This window comes from Typha angustifolia, chromosome 10, assembly GCF_048772165.1.
Source record: "Typha angustifolia cultivar Huaian chromosome 10, ASM4877216v1, whole genome shotgun sequence".
Classification (NCBI taxonomy): Eukaryota; Viridiplantae; Streptophyta; class Magnoliopsida; order Poales; family Typhaceae; genus Typha; species Typha angustifolia.
Genome location: NC_133248.1, coordinates 12,165,736 through 12,185,061, shown reverse-complemented (window position 1 = coordinate 12,185,061; position 19,326 = coordinate 12,165,736). Strand labels below are relative to the sequence as shown.

The following is a 19,326-nucleotide window of genomic DNA, read 5'->3' as shown; positions in this document are numbered from 1 at the left end:
CTTTCTTTTTCTCGGAGCAAGCTGATCAGGTTTTGAAAGCACTCAGCAGTGCTTCTTTTATTGCATATGTTTCCTCTACTTACACCAAATGAGGGTTGTAACTCAGATACTTGGAAGAATCCGGGCATAACCTTTATGTAATTGGATCCGATATACCAGAAAACGATCCGATTTAATTCGGATTCGGATCCAATTACAAACTAGATATTGAGCAATACGGGCCCATGGACCCTTTAGCTGGGCCGGATCCAAAGCGGAAGGAAGGGGCAATCTCGGAATCAAAGTTTCGCAGTTAAAAAAAACCCAATTGGCCATTTACGGTTTGACCTCATCTTTAGAACCCTAATAACTTCTTCCTTTTCCAGGGCTCTTCTCTGGTCGTATCAGGCGCGTTTCGTCGCTTGCGGAACTCGAATTCCATTGGTGCGTTGTTGATTCCCCCAACCCCCACCCCCCCCCCCCCCCCCTCTTGTTTTGCATTCCTTGATCTTTTCTTCATTCTCTCTTCCCCGGATGCAGTGAAATCTATTCATACTGAGAAGTAGAATAATGCAGCAGCTCGAGCTCAGCTGGGCTGGCTAAGTTTCAGCTTAAAATTATATTAGCCTTGATAACAGGCCGACTCACTCAAGCTATATATATAGTCACTTACATAGCATACTCCCATTAACTCGTTAGAATTAAAATGAAATAAGGCATTACATAGAAACTGAAATTCAGAATTTTCCTAAGAAATAAAATTCAAAATCCCATAAAAAGACCTATATAAAATGCACCAAGGCATTACATGGAAAATGAAATCTCAAAGATCTAAGAGTTGCGTAATTGACAAGCCTGTTCCAAATCACAAAGAATGGAAAAAAAGAAAAAGAATATTTAACTAGCAGTACAAAATAATTCCTGTCCCCTCTTTTCCATGAATTAGATAAAATGGCCAGCAGGGGAGAAATATATTCAACCCAGAAACTAGAAACAGATATCGCAAACCAACTCTAAATGATTAGGATGTTTCCTTGAAAATTGTGTTATTAGCTCACTGCTGCTTGTTCACAAACCAACTCTAAAAGAATAGGATGTCTCCTTGAAAAGTATGTTATTAGCTCACTGCTGCTTGCACTCAGCTGGCTGGTCGACTTGTCGTCCTTCCACTCCACTTTTCTGCAGTTATGAAGGACATAAGTTATAAATTTGAAAATGATACAGAAGTAATGTTCACATAAACCCAACACATGTGCTTTGATTAAGACTAGGAAACTAGAGTTAACTTTTGGTCCACCAGCAGATTAAACTATATATATATTTATTATTATTTTTTAAATTAAAAAATTCGTAGTGTATGTATACAATCTGAAAAAACCTTCTTCCTGGTCTTGCCTTCCTCTTCAACATCATTATCATCCTCAGCTTCATCTTCATCTTCATCATCATCTTCATCGTCATTGTCTCCATCCTCTTCTACCATGAAATCATCTTCTTGAAGAGCCTCACCCGTAAACCATGAGACAGCATGAGGTATTATATTGTCCCTAATAGTGGACCTACAGGACAAAGAATGGCATACCTAATGTAAAAGGTTCTCATCCATCTCCATAGACTACACTAGGGACTAGACGAAGATGCAGCACAGTATTATACTAGCAAAGTGCTTTCTGATGGACTACCGGCAAAAGAAATGCAAATTTTCAGTGACGTGCTTACCCAACTTCGTAATCTTGCTCCATTTGACTCTGTAGCTCATCTGCCTGTCTCAAAAATAGAAAAGATAAGCCAAATATATATACACTTTACTTCTCTATTTTCTTATTTATTTGGATCAGTAGACTATTGCAAACTCACAGTATCTTCATCAATATCATCATCATCATTAGATACTTGTGGCGGATTGAAAAAGTTGAAGAAACTTTCACAATTTTCAGTTTTCATTACGGGCTTGGCATTCTGTGAACCCTTCTTTGGTTTCTTTTTCAGAAGCTTCTGAGTCAGGCATTTCCCTGGATACCACTCTATTTCAGTCCTAAATATGAAAACCACAAACAATGTAAGATTTGACATAAATTGGAATATCTAATCTAATTAGAACACATATTAGTATAGAATGTACCCTAATGCTTTCTCTAAGACTGGCTCGTCTTCATCAATCATGTGATACGTCTTTGTCAAAACAGAGTTTTTGAAGTAAGGGTTAGCATCAAAGAAGAATTCAAGCTTGAAACCCTTAGGACTATCAATTCTGCACCACTTAATATCTTTAAGATATTTGAGAGCCTCCTCATCGCGCTCTTGGATCTGATGGGAAAGATGTCAGAAGCTTCAACAGAATGTATCTGTAAGAAATAAAAAGAGGCTGTAAAAGAAAATTTATTCATACTACATTACCTCCTCAGCCAGCACTTCATTTGTTTTCATAGCAGTGAGCCAAAAATCTGGCACACCCTTTCCTGCATCACAGGAAAAATGAGAAACTAATGAATCAAACATTTAAATAAATAACATTCTATCCTCCAAGTTCTGCCATAGACCTTCACTATCTTTATCTTCAGCAGTGGCTTCCTCAGTGCTTGCATTTGTTGCACCTTCAACTTCCACCATGCCGTTCACAATTTCATATCTCTGCACGATTCATAATGCTAGTTATGTATTATGCAACAGTCAATTCAATAGAGTAATGATATGAAATGGGCAGTTTAAGAGCTAATGGTGCCAATAAAGAATATCCAATATGCCTCCCAAACCTTGGTGTATAGAGGTTCATAAAGCTTCTGATATTTAGCTTCAAGTGCAGCTCTCTCCTCAAAAAATTTCGCCTCGAGCTCATCATGTTGGCTCTAGAAGATATTATCAATAAAATCATTACTCATTAAATTCCAAAACCTGGACTACGGTAAAAACAGATAACAAGCAAATTCTCTGTACTGTTGGTACATACATCCTTATATAATTAAATGTGAAAGTATTTCGTAGTAAGATAAGGAACAGAATATAAGCAGATAACCAATCTTTATCGCTTTCATTAATGTAACAGAGTAGAAATTTGAGAAATGGAATCTAATAACCTGACAAGAGAACGTCAAAAAGACTCGAACCCTACTAAAGAAAAAAAAAAAACCGTTAAATCCCAACAGGGAATACCAAAAGAAGAACCATATTAGAACTGACAAAGGAAAAAATCTATACGAACAAGATATTTGCAGGACACTCTAATTCAAACAAGAAAGCAAGTAAACAAGAGGGAACATAACAGAAAGGGTTATAGAGCAAAAAGGAACAAACCTGGATCTCCCTCAGCACTTCGACGCGCTTCCTCACATTCGGTGAGAGGGTCTCGAGCACATCCGAGTGCTGCCCTGCCAAGCTCTGCAGCTTGTCCTGCAATTCAAGGAGGCATATTCCCAATAAATCACCCAGAATTTCAACGAATAGAAGTAAGCCGGAACAATATCACGAACAAAAACAAAGAAATCATCCACAGTACACAACAGAAAGAGATCCAAAAGCCACCTTTAGGGCACTCAGAAGGTCCGCCCGATCATCAGCGCTGAAACCTACAGAATTCAAACACTTTCACGATCAGAACAAAGAACGAGGTATCGATCACGAGATAGATAGAGCGAGAAAGAGAGAGAGAGAGAGAGAAACCTGCGGTGAGATTGTCCAGTTGCTTGTTGTTGCTCATGGTCGCGCCGCCACGGCCCTAAAAGTTCTTGTCCTTTTCGAGGAGAGGATAGAGAAACCCTTGGGCGAGCAGGCAATGGACGAGGAGCGTAAGGAGACGTATAGGGTGGAATAGGAGAGAGGCGGAAGGGATTTTATACCGGGGGATTCGCGCGGTTTTAGGGTTTACTTGCTTGTTTGATAGTTTACTCGCGGAGCGGCGCGACTTGCGAGGTAGGATAAAACATCCGCCGCCAAAGTTACGGATTTATGCAATAACGACCCCGCGCGTTTTCAAATTTTTGTAGGCCACGATTTAACCTCTCTACCTGGAAAGTATCTAAATGTTTCCTGAATTCCTAACACGACTTTTCTAATCCAACTCAGGAAGAAAACACTCAATACCTCTTTAACAAAAATGCTAATTTCTGCGTTCATTTCACATATTTTAGATATAAATCTATCGTAGCAATACCAACAATCACCACATGAAACAAGTCTCATAGAAGAGTCTCAAACCTTCACAAGCCAAACTGGCACCATTAAATGAATAACATATGTGACTTGTAACTTTCTATAGGATTTTATAATACAGCCCATTTGCACAGCACTGGCAATAAAATGATTCATATCCACTTGAACCATACAAATAAAAAGGACTGTTGAAAGAATCCAAGCATCATTGGTTCAGGATCATTTCTATGTGAAGTTGTATAGTAAGTACAAATGTTTGGGTATAAATGTCATTTCTGAGCATCTCTCACAGATCAGATGTGTTATCCATCAGTGAATTAGTATTTCGACAAACAAGTTTAAATACAAAAACTCAAAGAACAACAGCTCAGCAGTAAAGGTAAAATGAAGGAAAATTCCTGCTACAACAAAAGCTCCTCCAGCTGCGGTTTGTGCATGGCTCCGTTAATAATATTATTTGTTAACTTGCAAATGTCCTTAGCTTTCCATTTCTTTGCCTGAAAGAAAGGTGGGGAGAACGGTTAAGAGGACGTACACAAAAAATACTACTCACTAGTTAGACTCAAGATCTGATAATTACCAGAATGAATCCTTCTTTTCCTGTGCTAATAACTCTTCAAAAGAGATGTCAGGAAGTTCTGCAGCTTGCTCTGATGGAGCCTTCATCTCCATGCTTGCACCAACCTCGAGCATCTATTATGACAGATACGGAAACCTGTAATTTTGTAAAACTATGTGATGATGTTTACTAAAGGCAATAGCAGGTAGAGTACCGTCTTGTATGCAGGTGACAACTTAAGCTGCTCTTGAAGAAGATTATAAACAGCCGCATCCTCCTCTAATCTCTTATGTTCTGCTTCTAACTTGTAAATCTATATAGTTTTGCGAAGAATTATCAGAGGTGATACACAAATTAATCTGAAATATGAGCAGACTAGCAATAGTGCGACAAACCTGTTGGCAAAGACGATCAAATGAAGATCTATCTGCCTTGAATAACAATGCCTTCTTTATTTTAAAACTCCGCTGGATGATCTCAGACCTGTGAAAAAATGAAAATGTCTTGCAAGTGTAAGATATAAGATGATCGTACTATATAAGATCAACAATGAATGAAGCTTTCTGCAAAGAACAATGCATACTTGCGCTGCAATTCATTTCTTGCCTCAACCAGGCAGTTGATAAACTGGCCAACCTGCAAATCAGATTACTAAAGTCAAAGTTTGAAAATCCAACACCACGAATGAAATAAAGACTAGAAATAATCCATTAGGTGTACGGAGTGCTGAGATATACCATTCTGTACAGACAAGATCATTTTAAGGACAGTGGTTGCCTTACAGAATAATTAGAGAAATATATCAAGATGCCTTAAATTTATATCAGGGAGACGACATGCTAAGTTTGTATAAGAAATAGGACTGCCAATGAGAACATGAGAAAATTAAATGGTCTTATGGAGAATATCACATCAGAGAGACTGAGGACTTGATCAGCAATTATTTTTAAAAAAAAGCTAATTAAATCCTGCCATAGCTCAAGTGCCGGACAAACAACATATTTATCTAAGATGAAGAATAAGAAGAGGGACTATGCCGCAGATGCATAAATGATCACTTCATTGTCAAGTGTTGCTAAAATCACATTTAATGATGCAGATGAAACAGAACTGTTAGCTTCTTTTATTGAGTCAAAACAAAAATATCCGCAAACCTTTCAGCAAAAGTTCAATAGCTGCAATCACTCACAGATCACAAATAAATTCACCTTATGCACATATTTGCTTAAATTAACTTATAGTATATAGTAATCATGTTTCCTACATTCTTTGACGATCATCATTTGGAGAATATTCTTTCTAAGCCAAATGAAAATTTGTTTTGGATGAGGATGATCGTCTCAGAGTAGGCACACAACCTTAAGTTTCTGATAACAGCTTTATCCAAGATTAAAGTTTGAAGTACTGAATGGCTCGAGTAAATTGTACCAAATAGTAACTCTAACCTTTCAGCATTCACCACTAGTAGATACAACAATCATATAATGAAGCATCTGCAAACATATTCGTTAAAAAATCCAATATGCTCATAAGCTTACAAATATATGCGCTGGAAACCTATAACATTAATATTTCATACAACCAGGTTCTGCTTCCACAGTCATCTAAACCGTGCACGTTAGCTTATCAGAACAAAAGTGTATACTATAATTTACACAGTTTTCATTAGAATTTGTAAATATCAATTTTCGTAGCTCCTCTATATGTCTCCCCCCTTGACCGAATCATCATGTGGATCCACGCATAATTTGGGTATTGTGGATAATTGTGCCCACGAAAAGAAATAGTGAAGGCCCAGAGGCAAGATATTCATTCTACTTCACCTCTGATATGTGCCAACTAACCAAAAAACAACAACTTCCTGGGCTACACCTTGCGAAGTCCCTTCACATCAATTGCCACTTTTATGGATTCAAAAGATTTGCACCTTCTTTATAATTCTCATCCCGGATCCATTCTAGACAAAGAAGCTTAATTCCAGGATTTCATAATAGTATACCACTGTAAACTACAAGGAAACTCGAAACCCTAAAAACCCCATAACTACAAAATCTACAGATAACTAGACGGCTTTTCATGATGTAAATGCACATCACATCAAATTCATGGATCTTGGTCTAAAGCTCAAACTCATTACTAATGCAACAGTCTCTCAAATAGGGCAAACAAAAAAGTATAAGGAGAGATGAACCTGCGCCATGGTCAATCCCTTGGCCTGGTTAGACTTAACAAGCTCATCGTACTGCAGCTTAATCCTCCTCTGCATCGCACTAGCAAACGATGAGAAAGGAAAGGGGCAATCCACACCCTTCCCTCCCCCTCCTCCTCCTCCTCTCTCCTTTCCCATCCCATCACCGCCGTCCACCGTTGAAGCCCCACCCTTCGTCTCCTCCCCTCCACAGTCCGATCCCCCGCGCTTCTTCTTTCCTCTCTTCTTCCGCCTCTTCTCCTCCCCCTTCCGCTGCTCTCCCTCCTCCTCCCCTCCGCCGGCGGCGATCGTCGCCTCCCCGTCGGTCTCCGCCGGCTTCGGCGCCGTCCTATCGTCGACGGTCCACTCGGGGAAGATTTTGGGATTGTCTAGGGTTTGGTGGGTGGTATCCTTCTTGTTCCTGTGGGCCTTGAGGTAGATGAGGAAGAAGGAGAGGGAGGAGACAAGGAAGACGAGGAGGACTAACGAGAGTGGTGGTTGCGATAGCGCCGCCATGGATGGGAGCTCTTCATCCCCAAGAGAGAGAGAGATAAAGAGGAGGTCTTTGACGGTGCGGAGTAGAGTCGCAAAGGGGGCAAGAGACGGCGATTCCCTTATTCTGTCAAATGCTTTGTATTTTAGGAATACGTGTTGGGGAAGGGAGGGGCGGAGCTGGCGATTGCCTTTTGCTAATTTACAGAAACGTCCACTAAAATAGGAAATTGCATAATGGATCCTGCTCTCTTCCTCTTTTTGCATAACAAACCCTGTGAAGAATGAATTCTTTCGAATGCTCCATTTTCTTTTCTCTTCTGCGATCAGTTTGAATTAAACAACGAGGATATGTTGGTTGACTTCAGACATCTCTTATTATAACTTTAATTTAAAAAAATAATAATAATAAACTTAAGCTAGACAAGATATTTAAAAAGAGAACGACTTCTATGAGCTCCCCCTATCAGTATTGATGAGTGAAGTCTTCATGGTTGATATTAACCATTTATTTTCTACGGCACCACCAGCTCTATCCAACTGGACTTGCAAGTTGAAATCCTTAGCTCTTCAGCAGCAAGTTTTGACCTCAAAAACTTTCAAAATGTTTCAATGTCTTGTTAAAAAATTGGGATTGCTAACTTTAAGACTCAAGTCCATGTCAATGTTGAGCTACTTGGTCGAGTTGGCTTTTACTGGAGAAATCCTAAATATTAAGAAGCAGAGGAAGTTTTTTGTAAGATGTATAAAATATAGGAGGTTATTTGCAGAAAGGTCCCCCCCTCTCTCCTTCGCGAAGCCACCCAAGTCGTCACACCCGATATATATGAATCTTAAACTAATGATCGCACTCCTTCTGTCGCCCTCGCTTCTTCTACACTAAAATCGCAGGAGCGCTTCTTCTTCCTCCTAGGGGCCGGAGGAGGTGATACCAAACACTAAACCCTAGCCCCGTGGGAAGGAGAAAATTGTTGAGTTTTTTTTTTTGACCTTGTTCTTTCTCTTCTTCTGGTTTCAGCGATGGTGCTCGGATCCATGGAAGGGGGTTTGGAGTCCTCGGGAAGAGGGATATCGCCGTCGAAGTATCCTCAGGTTCCTCTCTCTCTTTTCTTTAGTTCTTCTTGTTTCCTTGTTGGATTTAGGTGCTATATGTGAAAATTTTAGGCATAATCTTTGGTCATTCTCCAACACATTGGTAATTTCTAAAAAGATGAGATGAAGTATCATGTTCCTGTCGTTAAAAGGTGGTCTAGTTAATATCTTTGTTGTGTCTTCCAACTTGGATGATTCCTCATGTAGTCCAAGGCTCAGATTACAGTTAATTCGTGAGGATAGTAGTAGGATGAATTGGAAGTTGGTCAATAGAGAGAAATTTTGTTGATGAAATTTAATTTGCAGTGGATGAAGAAGATGATAAATTAGAACAAGGAGAAGAGAAAATAGATAAAGGAAGAAAAATATTAAATCATGATTTTCTTCAATCTTTTCGATAAATCATATAAAAGCGGTGTGTTTATTGAATGAACCTTGTTTATTTCAATCATGCATGATCCTGTTACAGATGCATTTGCAGAAATATGAGTGGATAAAAACATAAGATCCTTCAAAGAAGTTCTCTAGTGTGGCAATTTCACAGAAGGCTTCTCTGAAAGGGGACTTTGGGTCTAAGCAAAAGTTGTCTAAGAAAAGTTCATAAATTTCCAACTTTGATTTGTCTAACCATCAATGCTAGTCAATATTCTACCATAGAGTTTTGATTGTTAATGCATTTGAGATGCTTGGGCATCTAGGATCTAGATAATAGCTCTTACATATTTGTCACTTATATTGACTTGAAATGTTGATACACAAATAAGAGAAAGATTTAAAGAAAAATTTAAGCTGAAGTTGGACCTTTCTAAAAAAAACCTGACATACCAGTCCCATCTGTTATTCAATCGTTTGTATGCCTGGCAGGAAAGAAAATTAACTCAGTGTATTATCTTTGACCAACATCAAAGCAATTTTTTATTTCGCATGACTGGTATCAAAGCCAGATAATCGACAAAGATAGCATCGAGAACGTGAAAATTTTGAGCCGCCAGAACTTCAATTTGCGTAGCCTACCAGCCATTGTTCCCAAAGATTACTAGATTAGTATGCTGGTTGATTATGTAAAGCAGTAGATGGACGCTGGTTTTGATATTTAATGCTGCCCATTAAAGAATTAACATCTTGTAATGAGTTCATAGTACTATATAACCAATTGCAGTTTGAAAATGAGTTTCTGTAGAAGAAAAAGAATGATAAAGTTAAAAAAAAATTTCTTTTTACATATTTTAAGTGAAGTCTATTTCTTTTAATTAGTTAGAGTTCCTCTGACTGAGTTTTAATTGTGTATGGAAAAGTGAAAAGAGTTCTGATAGGAATCTGCTTGTTCACTGTGTTGAAATGTAGAATATTCTCGAAGACATCTGATCTACTTGCTTTATCTTGATTTGGTAGTGTTGTCAAGTGCTCCCTTGGAAAGGAATACCTGATTTTTCATATTTCAAGTATATATCTATCCTGATGAGACTGAATTTAGGAAACAATCTGAAATTATTATCTGTAAATCAGGTGGCCTGTTGATTTCTTGAAGTTGCACTCTAAAGGCTGTATAAGGTATTTGAATTGATGGTGGTGTTATGTATTAAATTGTATCATAGTTGTTTCTTTATTATTCTGCGTTAGATCCTTCCAGATTCTCAAATCTCTTCTCTGTACTGCTACTTGGCAAAAGGAGTAACAAATCTAGCATGTCAGTTATGCTACAATTCTTTTGTGGAAATGTTGTGATTAAGCTAGGATTTGCAGGTGATTTTTTGGCATATATGATATTATCATCTATACAATATCTGACAAAATGAATCCTGCCATGATACAGGTGACTATTGATTCTATTGACTTGAAATTTGATCGTGCTTCTCATCAGATTTAGATATTGCATAATAGAGAAAGTAGGAGTCCAATTTTCATTTATAATGTTGCTGGACATTGCAGAATCTGCTTATAAACTTTTTCTGTTATTTATTGTCAGATAGTCAAGCTGCTGGATATTTAATTTGATGGTACTGTATTGTAATATCATTGGACAACAAAATGGGATGCAGGCATCTAACCAGATCTCAAGACAGACAGATTGTTGGCTTTCCAATCCATGTTGATAAGAGATAAGCCTACATGGGCTGGGTTCTCTCCAAGGTTATATTTAGGTATCTTTCCCCTATGAAGGATAAATATAGGGAAGGATGCACTATAGGTGTTCAACTAGGACTTCTTTTGATCTTTAGAGGACTTAAAGTGAATACTTGATCGTCATTTGCTGAGTGAAGCTGAGCAGGGAGCCAATGTCTGCATTTGGTTGTTGTTATCCTCATCCCTCTACATATTTGTATTCCTTGTAACTGGCCCCTTTTTGGACTCTTGCAATTCTGAATCCTGATAAACAGAGCCTATACTTTTGCTAATCCATGGTGATTGCTCGATATAATAACCTGACCAACCTATCAATGCCATGCTGTATAACTGGCTAAATCTGGGCATATCTTCCTTCCATCTTTAGGGGGCTATCAAATGTGAACAAGTTTAACGAGATATCTTGCATCCTTCACTAAAGACTAACTTTGAGGAATTGATGAACTATGCGATTATTTTTGGCTAGTGGATTTTGGTTTGCCTTATATAGTGATAACTAATCAATGTTAATATCTTAACTCGGATCTTTAGATTATGGGCTTAGCTAAACTTTCTGTAATTGACAAGTCATGAAGAATTTTGTGACTGGGCAGCTCATGGAGCTGATATATTAATTTTTGGGTAAACACTGCACTATTGGTTCTACCAACTTTTGTCTTATCAAGGGTTTGGCTAATCAGTACTCTGGTAAAAGCATCCTACAGCCAGTTAAGATTAGTGAGACACGAGCATTGACTTCAATGTTTTGTGGAATACTTTGAACACTAACATTGTAATGTATGTGACATGTTTGGGTGAAAAGATAGCAATTATAAGTGTAAATCTCATAGCTGAACTTGATATAAAATCATATTCACAAATAAATGGCTTGAACTTTCTCATATACTGTTACACTTTTAATGCGAGAATGAACACTATGCTCTCCTAGATGTATGCATGAGCGTGCATTGTCTTATTTATTTGCAGCCTTCTCCAGCAAGCTGGTCAAATTTTGGACTGGAACTGCTTCAAATACTGGTGTCACAGTCCCTCTTGGTGCTGCTAAGGATTTGGTTTGGCTGGTTCTGTTCAATTTCACTGTATGTTGAATGTCGTGGTCTGACAGGTATATAATTAGTTCCAGAGTATCTGATTAGATTCCGAATTCTTCTTTCTGAAGCGTACAGGAAGATTTCTTGGGTTACTCCTTACTTTATTTTCAACATTGCTCTGAATTAAATGATCTCAACTTCTTTTATATCCTATCTTGCTTTGTGTATGAAATAATTTAGGTAACAGTAAAAACTGAAAGTGTTATTATATTGTTATTAATTTTTTCTTGAAACTATGAATCTGTTGTGGTTGATTACTGGTTCTTATGGATACACTTTTTTGCGGTGGATGTGATTGATACATTATTGTTACTGCTATGATATCCTTTTCTCTAGAAGTTCCTCAGGTTTACATGGATCCAATAATTGGTAGTGCACAATGCAAACTTTATTAGCTTGCAATCAGGAAGCTTTAACCAATTGTCCTTTGAAGCCTACCATGCTAGAAGAGATGGCCCAAGGGTTCTCGGGTCCTTTTGTCTGTTGCCAATTTATTGATGACTAGTTTTGAGTCTTACAGGTCTCTTTAGCTTATTATCCATTCAATATTATCCTGACAATGGGATGCTAAGGAAGTTACAGATAATCAATTCCTGGCTAAAGTCCATCTCATACAAGCAAGTTGGACAAGTAAATGATTTGTTGAGTTGGTTCCTTGAGTAATTTGTGTGGGGGCACTGTCTTGCAAGCAGGTCAACTTAGAGATTAGAATTTTCTTTTCTGTTTTTCTTTTCTTTGGGATTTTTACATAATTGCTAGTAATAACTTTCAAAATATTATAATTACTACTACATTCTTCAGCATATCATAATTGGCATTGAAATCATTGTGCTCTTTCTGAAAGATCATTCCGTTAGTTAAATCTAACTAATCAAAGATTATTTTGTCCTTGCATAAATTATTTAACATGATTTAAAAACTATCCAATATTTTACCTAATACCATAGATTCATAGCACAACAGGAAATACCTTTTTTTTTTATGTTAGACAATATCAGTAATAAATAGTTTACATACTAAACAAGGATATTTTTGTTGTTTACATATATTAATTCTAACAATGATATGTGAGAAATATTATATTAAGTACTAATCATAATGACAATTCTGAAAGAGTTGAAAGATTTTATTGACAATTATGACATTTTAATGATTTTCTAAAGAATGTAACGGCAATTATAATAATTTGAAAGTTTCCAGTGGCAATTATGTGAAAAACTCTTTTTTGGTTGAGAAATCTTGAGATTAGTGTTTCTTACAGTTCTAACCACCCAAGTCCTCCCAAATAAAATTCGGTGTGGCCAGAAATACAATATATATTTTGAAGCTCTATTCTATCTACCTTTCTTCCTTTGTTTGATGTTGTAACTATCATTTGATAGACAAATCATGTTACCTTCTGTAGGGACCCATTTGATGCACATGGTACAACTTGCTAGATCCTTTGAGCAGGGAAGGTATGTCAGTACAACTGCTTGGACATAGTCACAGCCTACCAGGATCCTTGGAACAGGGGAAAAGTATAACCACACTAGTCACCTCCTCACTATTATCCAACCCTTTTCATTTTGTGCTCTGCCTAGTTCTGTAGGGCCACAATAGAACAAAACATGCTTCAAAAATGTGAGTTTTACCACTGATAGTCAACCTGATATTAACACTCATATATTGGTGATTAATTTCCAGTTAAAGTAGAGCAATTTGATACAGGAACTTGTCAGATAGGTTGCCAGGTAGAACAATCTACCTTGTTGTTTGGTATTTGTAAACCCTTTTAAACCTTTCTTCATCACTGTAAAAACCTAACTGGGTCTCCTTTCTTGCTCGGCATGAAGCTCTACTATTTTAGTTCTTAGAAAAAGACTATATTTAAGCAACGGTATTTGATCGTTCAAGCTATAGATGATTAGATGTAGTTGTTATTTCCCTATCACTTTATGCTACGTTAATATTACTATACTTGCTTGAAAGTGGTACCCTTTTTGCAGGAATCTTAAGCTTCCTGAGAGGACACACTCGTTACAACTTGTGAGAACCATATATCTCTTATGGGCCATATGGTAAAGTGACAAATTGCCCCTGTCAGCATCTTGAATGTTTTCCCGAAGAGGAAGATGCCTTGTGAGACTTTTCAATAGACACTATACAAACATACAACATGTCAAATGGCCAACCTCGCGGGGGAGTGTTTAATTGGACCATGAGTTCACCACTTGACCCGGGCAACTATTAGAGCAAAAGGTAGATGTCTCTTCTTTTTTTTTTTGTGATGAACCATGGACTTGTTAGGGGGGGGGGGGGGGGGGTCCGACCCACTTTAACACTGAGCTCTGTTCATTCTAATCTGAATCCTCTTTCTTTTTTAAAAGGTTGGGTCTACTTGTCTGCACTGCACCAATTAGTGAGGAGGACCTGGATGTTTCCATAGTTGGTGCATGATCTCAGTAAGGTATTGTCATATGGCTATTGTTTGGTCATCAACGTTGGCTAGTCAGACTGGGAGTATGCTTACATCCAAGTGTTTATCCTTATCCACACTTCGTATCAGGTATGAACTTCGAAATAGATTCTTACTGTTGTCAGCAGTGCTTTTTGATGCCTGTTTCTAAGCTATCATTCTACTGAACTTCACAATAGGTCATACTAACCTTTATTACAATTTACAATATTCAGCTTTACGAAAAACACCCTCTCTAAACACATTTGTAATTTTGTATACATGCCATAATGATAATGAAGAAACAACCCTACTTCTGATAGGGGGGATAATGAAGCTCTGAGTCTTCCACATCCTCCTGTTCATACGGCAACTTGATCCAAATTGTCCCTCCTCCACCACTGGGACAGCCCTATAGCTGTTGTAGCCTTCTCTAGGCCCTCCGTACAGGATGCTACCCCCCACACAGCCCAAACTCCACACTGCTCAATATGAGCTGCTGTGTCTGGTCAAAGTCTCAGAACCCCATTGACCCAAATCCCTCTCCCCCCACTCCCCCTCAACCCCACCTAATTCTAGTTGCTTCTTGGAGGTTGTGAAGCCATGTCTCTGTGTGCCACGCCATAACTCTAAGTTACATTTATATACTGTAGCTTCCTATTTACAGACCCGTCTTCTTTATGTCTATATATGTATGATATTAATAGTAACCATTGATGGGGCAAACTCAGTATTGACAGGGTGTTTGGCAGTGGGGCTGTGAAACCCTGCACGGTGCTCTACTTCCTCTTTCATGCCCCTGAGTCAACAGGGGTGAATGTTTGGCTTCCTTGTTATTCGGATGGGCATTCTTCCTTTCATTCTTACCGTGGGAAAGTTTACGACGTGGTCCTCCTCGGCCACCCACCTGTCGCAACAAGTCATGAGGGTTCCTAATCATTCATGATATGGCACCACACCCATCAACAAAAACTACTCATCCATATGATTATTGCAACATACCAAAAGATGATAGGAACAAAGCGACCACAAAGCTAAACACTAATAAGTTAAAAATGAATAAATCATGCCATTTTGTTTGTATATATTATTGCTATATATGGTTTGATTTCGAGTTCTTGGGAGAGTTTGTGGTGGCATCATGTAACATGGTGAGTAAGTGCAAATGGTTATATTATAGTCTTTAATAAGTAGGTAAAGACATGTGATCTATCTTTAATATGGATATTTGTAGGGGTGTTTGCATGTTTAATTGAAAGCAAAGTTTGGGAGACAGGACGACACCAAGTGGCTGCAATTTGTAGAGGTGCCCAAAGAGAAAAAAAAAAAAAAAAGAAACACATGGAAACTAGGCGCTAGTTAATTGTGTGTACCACCATAGCAAAGGCATGGTAGTACGATGGCCATGTGAGGTTGCCTGACATGATGAGGCGAGGCGAGGCGAGGCCCCCAAACATATCCCACTTGGCGTATGACACATGCAAATCTATGAATCTCGTGCACACGTGCGGGTCAGTGCAAGTGCCCACGTACGTACTCTCTGGCCTAAACGGATATGTCGGATGGAATTGGCGGATGCACACATGTGCTCCATGACCCTACCTGTGAGAGCATGATGCTTGCACATATATGGTACGCAATACAAAAAGGAATACACCAACCAGAACCAGAGGTAGTTAAATGGAGAGATAGGATGATGGGCTACATTACACTATCCCCTTACGTGAAGTTTGTGACCAAGTGGTGGAGAAAGATGGAAGCTTCCAGCCTGGCCAGATCCAGCCCCGGGCATAGCCTCTGCCCTCCTCCAAAAGGTGTAAAGCTACAAGTACTCGTGTCCTTCGCCTGTGGTTGGGGTTTACTAGTTAATGACAATAATAACCAGATGATAATGATGATGATAATAACACTTTTAGTTAAACAATTACAAACTAGATGAAGAGCTAACCAAAGACATTTTTTTGCATGAAGTTTGACTACAACTACTTTCTTTCTTTCTTTCTTTCTCTTTCTTTTTATGTATGTTGCGCCCATGATTTGTATATATATATATATATATATTTAACTCTTTCTTTCTTTCTTACCTTCCATCTCCATGGATTGAACTTGTAGGCATCCCTATAAATATTATCGTCGAGGTGGACAGATCGAAAGTATGTGAAAACACACCATCCTTTAGGGATGAAATGCCCCTTGATCTCAACGTCCTTCACAGCTTTGCGCATTATGCCACTAATGATGTTCCCCATACGTAAAGTCTCCGTAATGACCTGCGCAGAGTTGTGATATTTCTGTAGTTAAAGAGTGATTTTAGTGGTAATCTCGTGTATGATATTTGTAGAATATAAAGTAAAATAAAGGCGGCCTACGTGTTGTGTGAACGATAAAGACATGTAGTCCGTCCATTGCAAGGTTTCTCCCGTCATTGACTTTCGCCTCTTCAATTCCATGTTTTCCTCCTGGAGAGTCACGAGTTTAGTGTTATATATGTACACGATGAAATCAATAGGGCCCAAAAGTCCAACAGTATCACTGGCTTTTGCTTCATGTACTCAAGACAGCAGAGTTAAAATGTTGGCAAATCATCTTCGCATAAGTGTTTGTTTGCAGATACAATGAATGAATCAATCCCTTATGTCAGGTTGTGTGTTCCCGTGCAAGATGCAAGGAGATATAGTTAATTAGATAAATAAGTTTATCGTATGAAACAGACTGGTACTGATCTGATAATGACCGTGGCATGTAAGTCATAAGAATTATTCTGTAAAGACAAATCATCATTGTCATGGCCAACAACTATTAGGTGACTCGATAACTATGTTTAATACTACCTGATTAATTATCTAGTATGACTTTTCTAGTGGAGTTAAAAGAGGAGGATTGACTAAGTCTTGACAAGTACTAGTAACTTTTATTATTATAATATCTCATTTCGAAGGTACACCAATTTCTGTCCTTATAATCATCTATAAATTAGTTTGATAGAATTAAGAAACATACAAAACCTTAATTAGCAGGGCATGGCATGGTTGTTACCTCTAATTGTTGGAGAGCAAGTGGGCACTCGCTGAGGTACTTGACTGATAAAGTGACAAGAACGGGGACGGAATCCTCCGCCGGTATCATCAGGTCGATCATGTTATCGGATATCAGATCGTCGGTCAATTGGTGGCTACTATCGTTGATCAAGACATCGATGGCGTCTCGGGGGGCGCGTCCATTGTTCTTGCTCCTCTTCTCCTTGATGATCTTTTGTACTAGCATAGCCATCCTCTTCTTTGCCTACATGTACACATGCCTCTACTAAGTTGGAAATGAATGAGAATTTTATTGTCATGCAATCTTAGGCATTAATGGAGTAGCACTGGACTTGCCTTTAGTGATCTATAAAGCCTACTCCCTGGTAGCTTAACTGGTAAGGACATCAACCCAGCAATAAATTCCTGGAACTGTTGCTTTAGGAATTGCATTTCCTTCCCTGGCTCTAAACCAATCAATCCTTTCACTAGTATTTGGAACACAATCTGGTGACATAACCAAAATTAGCTCATCAAATGCTTTTCTTTTTTTTATTTATTTTTTTTTGGTGAGAGAGAAAGAGAGAGAGAGAGAGAGAGAGAGAGAGAGAGAGAGAGAATTGAGGACTTAAATGTGTCCTTATTAAATACCAATTGCCGCTGGGATTCAAACTCAAAAAAAAAACTTTTAACCAACTGAGTAGTACTATCCCATCGGCGATTGACTTGTTATTTTCATCACAATTTTGAAACTATCAAACTTTCCAAAAGGTTATTGTGTTATTTGCTTGTGAGGCATCCACAAATTAATGATGAAAACAATAGGTAGGCATAAGCAGTGTCCAACCCCAAGTGCATTAAATTCTCCAACTGTGCCCATTCTTAGACCTCACATGTGGTGACTCTAGTGTGTGACATAGAATGGAAGAAGGAGGAGGAGGAGAAGAAGAAGAAACTGACCAATTTGGCCTCATCTTGGATGTAGATGATCTGACCACCATCCTTCCAATCCCTCATCGACGACGAGACGTACCGCTGCATGTCGCTAGTGATCTGACATTTAAGCTGGGAGGACTTGAAGAAGGCGCCAATGAGACCGTGAACTCTCCTCTGTAAGCTTCCATTGATCAGCAAAATGGAGGATTTCCCCATCAATTCAGTGAGCGATTTCGGATACCAGGGCACGAAGGCCTTGGCGTCACTTTGCAAGACAAACCGGCTGACCTCGGCGTCCGTAGACACGATGGTCGGGCTACCGAAGATGTGCGACTTGAACACCTTCCCATACCTACAAGCATTTGATCAAACACTTGTTGCACATACATGAAATCATAACATATTAATACATATACCGTACTTAAAAACACTTTCACGTCGTAAGAAATCAAACGACGACGACTCACAATAGCCGACGCTTCTCCATGAAGCTCTCAGGGCGAGGGGAGTAAGCGCATGAGACGAAGTCGAGGGTCTCGCCAATGAGAGGCCACCCAAGAGTTCCTTTGGGCAGTTGGGCTCTTGATCTCCTCCTCTTCTTTATCTTCCAATTGCTATAGAGGTGGAGGACTGATCCTTGTAGCAACACGAGGATGGCTATGGCGACCCACATGACCAACAACCAAATGGTCATCCTGCAACCTATGCTTTCGAGGTGGCCTGCGGGAGGAGATGGTCTTACAATTTAATCTACGGAGAGATTAGTGAGAGAGGGGCAAAGGAGGAGAGGAAGGCGAGTGGAAATTTTGTTGTTCGAGAAGCCAAAGTACAAAGACCCATTTCAAAGGGGGCTATGCCAAAAGTCCCTACAATTTAATGGTTGCATAGTCCCCTCGTGCCACAGTCCTCTCTCTCTCTCTCTAAACAAATTCTTTCTTTCTTTTTTCTTTCTTTTTTTTCTCCCCCGCAGCTGCTTACCTCGTGCACACATGTGAGGCCCATTCATCCCTCACCGGATCCCCTGCTTGCAATCCCAGGATGCACCAATTTACTGCTGCGCCCGTCTCATTATCCATTATTGGGGCCACTACAATTTGTACATCATTTTATTTTCTCCCCCCCCCTTCGACTTTCATTTTAAAATAAAACGTTTAAATTTTTTAACAATTATTTTAACCTACCCTAACCACATACATAATTATAATTTCTCTACTTCAATAAGAATCTAAGTATCTAATTATCAGATCATCTCAGCCAACCAGTTA

At 38.8% G+C, this 19,326-nt stretch overlaps 4 protein-coding genes across 13 annotated transcripts; 1 reads left to right on the top strand and 3 right to left on the bottom strand.

Annotated features, from left to right (window-relative positions):
* Nucleotides 1-570: 570 nt before the first annotated feature.
* Nucleotides 571-3,874, bottom strand: LOC140767998 (nucleosome assembly protein 1;2-like). 2 transcript variants are annotated; one of them, XM_073108069.1, is made up of 11 exons: nt 3,637-3,874; nt 3,499-3,542; nt 3,271-3,366; nt 2,733-2,825; nt 2,520-2,610; nt 2,377-2,438; nt 2,102-2,286; nt 1,837-2,014; nt 1,699-1,742; nt 1,375-1,538; nt 571-1,158 (listed from the first exon to the last, which is right to left on the bottom strand). In XM_073108069.1, the coding sequence occupies exons 1-11, from the start codon at nt 3,671-3,673 to the stop codon at nt 1,118-1,120; spliced, it is 1,035 nt and encodes a 344-aa protein (XP_072964170.1). In that variant the 5' UTR covers nt 3,674-3,874; the 3' UTR covers nt 571-1,117. The 2 variants fall into 2 exon arrangements, with proteins under 2 accessions (XP_072964170.1, XP_072964169.1); XM_073108068.1 differs by having other exon boundaries at nt 1,358-1,538; nt 3,637-3,871.
* Nucleotides 3,875-4,319: 445 nt separating this feature from the next.
* LOC140769395 (uncharacterized) lies at nt 4,320-7,525 on the bottom strand. Its single transcript, XM_073110098.1, has 6 exons — nt 6,876-7,525; nt 5,268-5,320; nt 5,080-5,167; nt 4,899-4,997; nt 4,706-4,818; nt 4,320-4,622 (listed from the first exon to the last, which is right to left on the bottom strand). Exons 1-6 carry the CDS (start codon nt 7,386-7,388, stop codon nt 4,586-4,588), a joined length of 903 nt encoding a protein of 300 aa, XP_072966199.1. The 5' UTR covers nt 7,389-7,525; the 3' UTR covers nt 4,320-4,585.
* A 656-nt stretch (nt 7,526-8,181) lies between these two features.
* Nucleotides 8,182-15,825, top strand: LOC140767999 (uncharacterized). 8 transcript variants are annotated; one of them, XR_012105659.1, is made up of 9 exons: nt 8,182-8,289; nt 8,383-8,456; nt 9,963-10,007; nt 10,200-10,269; nt 10,423-10,597; nt 11,547-11,685; nt 13,660-13,912; nt 14,041-14,219; nt 14,849-15,193. XR_012105659.1 is itself a non-coding variant. In XM_073108071.1 (7 exons), the coding sequence occupies exons 2-5, from the start codon at nt 8,385-8,387 to the stop codon at nt 13,733-13,735; spliced, it is 339 nt and encodes a 112-aa protein (XP_072964172.1). In that variant the 5' UTR covers nt 8,182-8,289; nt 8,383-8,384; the 3' UTR covers nt 13,736-13,912; nt 14,041-14,219; nt 15,343-15,825. The 8 variants fall into 8 exon arrangements, 2 of the variants coding, with proteins under 2 accessions (XP_072964172.1, XP_072964171.1); XR_012105660.1 differs by lacking the exon at nt 10,200-10,269 and having other exon boundaries at nt 10,496-10,597; XR_012105658.1 differs by lacking the exon at nt 10,200-10,269.
* Nucleotides 14,875-18,984, bottom strand: LOC140767997 (cytochrome P450 90D2-like). 2 transcript variants are annotated; one of them, XM_073108066.1, is made up of 8 exons: nt 18,529-18,984; nt 18,086-18,413; nt 17,483-17,632; nt 17,145-17,390; nt 16,478-16,567; nt 16,193-16,399; nt 15,832-15,953; nt 14,875-15,015 (listed from the first exon to the last, which is right to left on the bottom strand). In XM_073108066.1, the coding sequence occupies exons 1-8, from the start codon at nt 18,753-18,755 to the stop codon at nt 14,913-14,915; spliced, it is 1,473 nt and encodes a 490-aa protein (XP_072964167.1). In that variant the 5' UTR covers nt 18,756-18,984; the 3' UTR covers nt 14,875-14,912. The 2 variants fall into 2 exon arrangements, with proteins under 2 accessions (XP_072964167.1, XP_072964168.1); XM_073108067.1 differs by having other exon boundaries at nt 16,193-16,378; nt 18,529-18,980.
* Nucleotides 18,985-19,326: the final 342 nt, after the last annotated feature.

Bases quoted from the DNA above. Each gene is read 5' to 3' on its own strand.
- LOC140767998 (XM_073108068.1), bottom strand. From the start codon at position 3,673: ATGAGCAACAACAAGCAACTGGACAATCTCACCGCAG. The intron at 3,543-3,636 runs GTTTCTCTCTCT...TGAATTCTGTAG, and splicing joins ACTGGACAATCTCACCGCAG to GTTTCAGCGCTGATGATCGG. The intron at 2,826-3,270 runs GTTTGTTCCTTT...AATATCTTCTAG, and splicing joins AAGTGCTGAGGGAGATCCAG to AGCCAACATGATGAGCTCGA.
- LOC140769395 (XM_073110098.1), bottom strand. From the start codon at position 7,388: ATGGCGGCGCTATCGCAACCACCACTCTCGTTAGTCCTCCTCGTCTTC. The intron at 5,321-6,875 runs GTTCATCTCTCC...TCTGATTTGCAG, and splicing joins AGGGATTGACCATGGCGCAG to GTTGGCCAGTTTATCAACTG. The intron at 4,623-4,705 runs GTAATTATCAGA...CCTTTCTTTCAG, and splicing joins GAAAAGAAGGATTCATTCTG to GCAAAGAAATGGAAAGCTAA.
- LOC140767999 (XM_073108071.1), top strand. From the start codon at position 8,385: ATGGTGCTCGGATCCATGGAAGGGGGTTTGGAGTCCTCGGGAAGAGGG. The intron at 11,686-13,076 runs GTATATAATTAG...TACCTTCTGTAG, and splicing joins TGAATGTCGTGGTCTGACAG to GGACCCATTTGATGCACATG. The intron at 13,129-13,659 runs GTATGTCAGTAC...CCCTTTTTGCAG, and splicing joins AGATCCTTTGAGCAGGGAAG to GAATCTTAAGCTTCCTGAGA.
- LOC140767997 (XM_073108066.1), bottom strand. From the start codon at position 18,755: ATGACCATTTGGTTGTTGGTCATGTGGGTCGCCATAGCCATCCTCGTG. The intron at 18,414-18,528 runs GTGAGTCGTCGT...AAATGCTTGTAG, and splicing joins ATGGAGAAGCGTCGGCTATT to GTATGGGAAGGTGTTCAAGT. The intron at 16,400-16,477 runs GTAGGCCGCCTT...CTTTAACTACAG, and splicing joins CTTTATCGTTCACACAACAC to AAATATCACAACTCTGCGCA.